Source organism: Humulus lupulus, chromosome 1 (assembly GCF_963169125.1).
Source record: "Humulus lupulus chromosome 1, drHumLupu1.1, whole genome shotgun sequence".
Taxonomy (NCBI): domain Eukaryota; kingdom Viridiplantae; phylum Streptophyta; class Magnoliopsida; order Rosales; family Cannabaceae; genus Humulus; species Humulus lupulus.
Genome location: NC_084793.1, coordinates 303,971,282 through 303,976,699, shown reverse-complemented (window position 1 = coordinate 303,976,699; position 5,418 = coordinate 303,971,282). Strand labels below are relative to the sequence as shown.

The 5,418-nt window shown below is 41.1% G+C and overlaps 2 protein-coding genes across 2 annotated transcripts; both read left to right on the top strand.

Moving 5' to 3' along the window:
* Positions 1-1,671: 1,671 nt before the first annotated feature.
* LOC133780524 (uncharacterized) lies at positions 1,672-2,685 on the top strand. Its single transcript, XM_062220214.1, has 2 exons — positions 1,672-1,797; positions 1,843-2,685. The coding sequence occupies exons 1-2, from the start codon at positions 1,672-1,674 to the stop codon at positions 2,683-2,685; spliced, it is 969 nt and encodes a 322-aa protein (XP_062076198.1).
* Positions 2,686-2,885: 200 nt separating this feature from the next.
* On the top strand, positions 2,886-4,041 carry LOC133780513 (uncharacterized). Its single transcript, XM_062220210.1, has 2 exons — positions 2,886-3,090; positions 3,221-4,041. Exons 1-2 carry the CDS (start codon positions 2,886-2,888, stop codon positions 4,039-4,041), a joined length of 1,026 nt encoding a protein of 341 aa, XP_062076194.1.
* Positions 4,042-5,418: the final 1,377 nt, after the last annotated feature.

The following is a 5,418-nucleotide window of genomic DNA, read 5'->3' as shown; positions in this document are numbered from 1 at the left end:
ATTGTCAGCTGCTTGGCCGCCACGGTCGAGGAATTGTACAGGGACAGAAACCTAAAATGTATATTTTTCCATTAGAGTGGCTTGAATTATTTGTAACGCTTGGAATTTGCTGTAACTAAGTCTTCTAAACCGTGTTTTGAGTTTCCATGTATTAAACTGTCATTTTTAATGAAAACAACCTGTTTGGGACCAAAACCTTTTTTTCCTAATCCGTTGATGACGTTGGATTCACATTTTGTTTAAATGACTTGATTAGCAAGTCTTGCACTATTTTAAACACACAGTGTAACGATCTTGGTTATCCAGGGCGTTACAGTGTGACTAGTGCCCAGTACCACTGCCGAACTTGACTAACGAGTCACAACTTCACGGTTGATACTGACACCATTGCCAATTCTGACTATTCAGTCAGTGCCATACACAAGTGAGCAAGATTTGCTAAGCATTCAATATTCAATCCATGTCCACATTTAAACATTCAGCATGCCTCATGAATAACCATCCATGTCACATATGGGGTGCAATTTTCTTACCTCTGATTCGAGCGAGAATGAGTAAAAGAACTACCCTTGAAAATGATCTGTCTTTTAGTTCCTTAGCAGTCACCTAGTCATAACCAAATATGGGATACCATCAATAAAATGAACAACAAAGGTTCCCGAACCAAGATCTAGCCTCCGGAACATCGAATCCCACTAAACTGGGTAGTAGGAACGATCCTGAGGCCTAAGAATGAGTTCCCATGATCAAAACACCCATTTGGCCTCAAAAACCCTCATAAGCCACGACCCCAAAACCTTGAGCTGCAACCCTCAGCCAAACCAGGAGCAAGCGCCGCAGCGCACTATACCCAGTACCGCGACCCCCAACACACACAAAACCCACCATCTTCAGCTTCGAGCTTGGGCCGCGGCCCCACCTGGGAAACCTACCATAACTCTGATTTCTCACATTCTAAACCTTCCAAAAACATACCTAAAGATCTCCAAATCCAAAAATCAAAGTTCCCAAACTTCCCAATGATCCAAAATCATCAAATCGCGAGGCTCAAACGAATAAAAAACTCAACAACACACAAAATCCAATTCAGAGCTTAGCAACTCAAAAACTCAAAACTTAAAGCTTGGATTACCTTTGATTGGGTTGTTTTTCGTCAAATCCTTCGGTCAAGAAGCTTCTAATCCTTCCTAAGATTGCTATGTCTCGATCCTCGCTTGATTCCGACTCCTAGAACTCAAGATTTCTTTGAAATTGCCACGAATTGTCACAAAGGTTAACAGGAGAGAGAGAAAGTGTTTTAACGTAAGTTTCCTTCTGAAAGACTACTTCAGGCTTAAGTAACCTCAAATAAAACCTAATTCTCGGGGTCCCAAAAATACCCCCGGGGAGAAAATAGTCAAAACTCCCAGAATTTCATCCTGATCTCAATAACTCCCAATATATTATCAAATAAACATTCTCATTATCATATAACAGAAATTGAGAAGAGTAACCAAAAGGTGATAGGCGATCTCTGGTTTCTCCATGGCGAAACGCAAGAAGAACAGCCAAAAGCCTGCTTCAATAGCTACGGTGACTGCTTCTCCTTTGCTCCAAGAGACGTGTGAGGGGTAGAGGCTTGAACTGGAAGAAGATGTACCAGAGGAAGTGGAAGAAGTGTTCAAGGACTCGATGGTAGAATTTCCAGAGTTTGGGATTCGAGGACCAATGGAAACTGAAGGGGATTCGTCTGGCGGTATGAGAAATGGAGAGATTAGGAAGGATCCGGATGCTGGTGAAGAGGACTATCTGAGTCAGGCAAAGGATAAATGGTCCCAGTTTCGCTCCTTGTTGCCAAATTAGGGAGGGTCTAAACTCACTTTTGAGGAGCCAATTGTTCGGGGAGGCATTCGAATTTCCCAGGTTGACTTGGAGGAGATCCAAGTAGACACTTCTTTCTGGAACTCAGCTGTGGTATGTATGGTGCTTGGGGCTAACCCACTGTTTGCTATTTTTGAAGGATTCATTAAGAGGATTTGGGGTAAGCTAGGGATTGATAGAATTGCTCGGCTGAATTCTGGATTTACGCTTGTTAAGTTTCTAGATGAAGCCACTAGAGACTTGGTTTTGGAAGCTGGGGTTCTGCACTTTGATAGAAAACCAGTGTTAGTGAAGCCTTGGTCGGCTGATTTAGATATTCTTAAGGCAGTGAATTCTGTTTCTGTTTGGATAAGATTGTCAGGGCTGGGGCTGCAATATTGGGGTACTAAATGCTTAAGTGCCCTTATGAGCACAATTGGGAACCTGTTATTGGTAGATAAAGTTACTAAGGATAGGTCTATGATGCAATTTGCTAGAGTTTTAGTGGAGATAGAAATTTCTGAGGATCTCCCTAAATCTGTTCAGCTCCTCAATGAGAAAGGGCAGCTAATGGAACAACTTTTGGAGTTTGAATGGCTTCCAATTCAGTGTAGAGGTTGTAAGGTGTTTGGTCATACTGAAAGAATTTGTAATAGGAAGCCAACTGAGACTTGGAGGCAGAAAGGTCGAATTAGAGAAGTTGAGGCTAAGCAAAGTGCTGTGGACCAGGTGCCAGTTTCAGAGGAAAAGGGTGTTACTAGTGGGGGAAGGATACTGATACTCAGAGTTCAGCTGATTTGGGGTTGTCTGAAGCCCAGGGGATATCACAGCTTCAGGGGCAGATAACAGATACATCAGAACAAATAGCTGAACCAGATAGGAACACCAAAGATAGAGCTAATTCAGAATGGACTACCCCTAAAAGGGTAGGGGTACTAAGAAGGCAACTCTAAAGGCACATAATAAACTGAAAAATTCTTATAGTGCTTTGCAAGATAAGGTGCTGGAGGTCACAAACTTGGGACTAGCAACAACAAGTTTATTTAATGGAGAGTCACAACATTCTTAGCTGGAATGTTAGAGGTATTAATAAAAGGGAGAAACAGGTTTCTCTGAGTAGGTTTTGTTTTGTGAATAAAATTGGTCTTGGAGCCCTGTTGGAGACAAAACTTCGTGGTGTTAAAGTTGGGAATATGATGAGCTCTTGTTTCATAGGGTGGAATTACTACTCGGGTTCTACTTCAGAAGATCGTATACTGATTATATGGCAGCCTCAGGTGGTGTCTGTTGAGGTTTTGAAGGAGATAGACCAGTTTTTTCATATCTGTGTTAAAGAGGTTAAGTCTAAGAAGTTGTTCAGTGTTACTTTTGTGTATGGTAGAAATTCTACGAAGCGAAGATTACCTCTTTGGGTTGAGCTTCCCAGCCATTCCATGGATTGTGGCTGGGGAATTTAATGCTGTTTTTGAGGGTACTGATAGAGTGGGTGGTCGAACCATTTCTGTCATTGAATTGGAGGATGCTCAAAAGTGGAGGGCCTTGGGTTTAGTTGATGAGTTACGCTCCACAGGGTCTCATTACACTTGGACAAAAAAGCAAGATAATGAGAATAGAATTTACTCTAAACTGGACAGAGTTTTTAAAAATGAAGAATGGTTGGATTTGTTCCCTCAAGCTGAAGCTATTTTTAACTGGGATTTGCTCTCTGATCACTGTTATTGCATCATTAAATCGGGAGCTACTGTAAACTGTGGCATTAAGCCTTTTAGATTCTTCAATATGTGGACTGACCATGTTAGCTTTAAAGATACTGTCTTGCAGAGCTGGAACAAGCCTATTAAAGGAGCTGGGTTGGTGCAAATTTTTAGAAAACTGAGTAGACTTAAGGTAGTTTTGCGCAAGTTCAATAAGCATTTTGTGGGAGATGTTGCTCAGAATTTTAGTTTGGCTAAGGATAAGTATCAATCTGCCCAAGTTTCTCTTCAAAAGAACCCCCACTCAAAAGAGTTGCAAAGAGAGGAATTGTTGGCTGGTGAAAGTTTTGCTTATCATGCTAGAGCATATGATAGTTTCTTGAGACAGAAAAGCAAAGTTGACTGGCTTCGTTATGGGGATGATAACACGGCTTATTTTCATGCGTGTTTAAAACAAAGAAGAGCTAATAATAGTATATCCTCAGTTGTTACTGAATCGGGTCAGTAAATTGAGAAGTTTGATGATGTTGTGACTCACTTTGTGACTCATTTTCAAAGAATCATGGGTAGCAACAGTAGTGCTTCGGTTCCTATTCAGCATTCCTGTTTCAGTTTTTGGCATAGATTGTCTTTGGATCAGCAGATCGATTTAGTTAGGCCTTTTACTAAAAAGGAAGTGAAAGACGCCTTGTTTAGCATTAGCTCTATTAAAAGTCTGGGGCCGGATGGGTACGGATCTGGCTTTTTTAAAGCCTTGTGGAACAACTTAGAAGCTGAAATTTCAGAGGCCATTTTTGACTTCTTTGAGCATGGTGACCTGCTCGAGGAGGTTAATATGGCTACCATTTGCTTGATTCCTAAGATTGAGACTCCAGCTAAGGCAGCGGATTATAGGCCTATAGCTTGTTGCAATTCTATTTACAAGTGTATTTCTAAAATGCTCTGTGGTAGATTAGTAACGGTTCTTCCTAGCTTAGTCCATCAAAATCAAGGAGCGTTTGTTAAACACAGATTGTTGGCGCACAATATTCTTATTCTTCAGGATATTATTAAAGGCTATAAAAGGAAAAATGTTTCCCCTAGGTGTGTGATGAAAATTGATCTGAGTAAAGCATATGACATGCTGGATTGGAATTTTATGGAGGATATTCTCACAGCGTTTTGTTTTCCAAACAAGTTTATCAAGTGGATTATGGCTTTTGTGAAGGACCCCACTTATTTGATCCTTATGAATGGTAGGATTCAAGGGGAGTTTAGAGGCAAAAAAGGTCTAAGACAAGGGGACCTAATCTCTCCTTTGTTGTTTGTTCTAGCTATGGAATACTGTACTTGGCTGTTATGTCAAGCCTCAATGGACAAGGGGTTCAGATTCCATCCGAAGTGCAAACCTCTAAAGATTTTCAATCTTTGTTTTGCCGATGATTTGGTAATATTTTGCAAGGGAGTCTCAAGTTCAGTTTAGATAATGCGGGATGGTTTTACTAAAATTTGCTTGGCATCTGGTTTGTCTGCTAACATGAAGAAATCTCAGGTCTACTTTGGGGGTTTGGCCGAAAGAGAGATTCATCAGTTGCTAGATAGGCTTCGCTTCTCTGAAGGGTGATTTCCTCTCAAGTATTTGGGTGTTCCGCTTCGAACAACGAAGTGGAAGGCTGGAGATTGTGCTATGATCATCACAAAGATTCAGCAGAAACTTCATACTTGGGCTAGTCGTCATCTCTCGTTTGCTGGGAGGGCTCAATTGATTAATTATGTGCTGTTGAGTGTTAAATCTTTTTGGATGAGCATTTTTATGCTCCCCAAGAGTGTCACCAAGGAAATAGATCGCTTGTGTAGGAACTTCCTCTGGGGAGTTAAGGACAGCAATATTAACCGTAGTAAAATG

Bases quoted from the DNA above. Each gene is read 5' to 3' on its own strand.
- LOC133780513 (XM_062220210.1), top strand. From the start codon at position 2,886: ATGGAGAGTCACAACATTCTTAGCTGGAATGTTAGAGGTATTAATAAA. The intron at 3,091-3,220 runs GTATACTGATTA...TGTGTATGGTAG, and splicing joins GGGTTCTACTTCAGAAGATC to AAATTCTACGAAGCGAAGAT.
- LOC133780524 (XM_062220214.1), top strand. From the start codon at position 1,672: ATGGTAGAATTTCCAGAGTTTGGGATTCGAGGACCAATGGAAACTGAA. The intron at 1,798-1,842 runs GCAAAGGATAAA...TTGCCAAATTAG, and splicing joins AAGAGGACTATCTGAGTCAG to GGAGGGTCTAAACTCACTTT.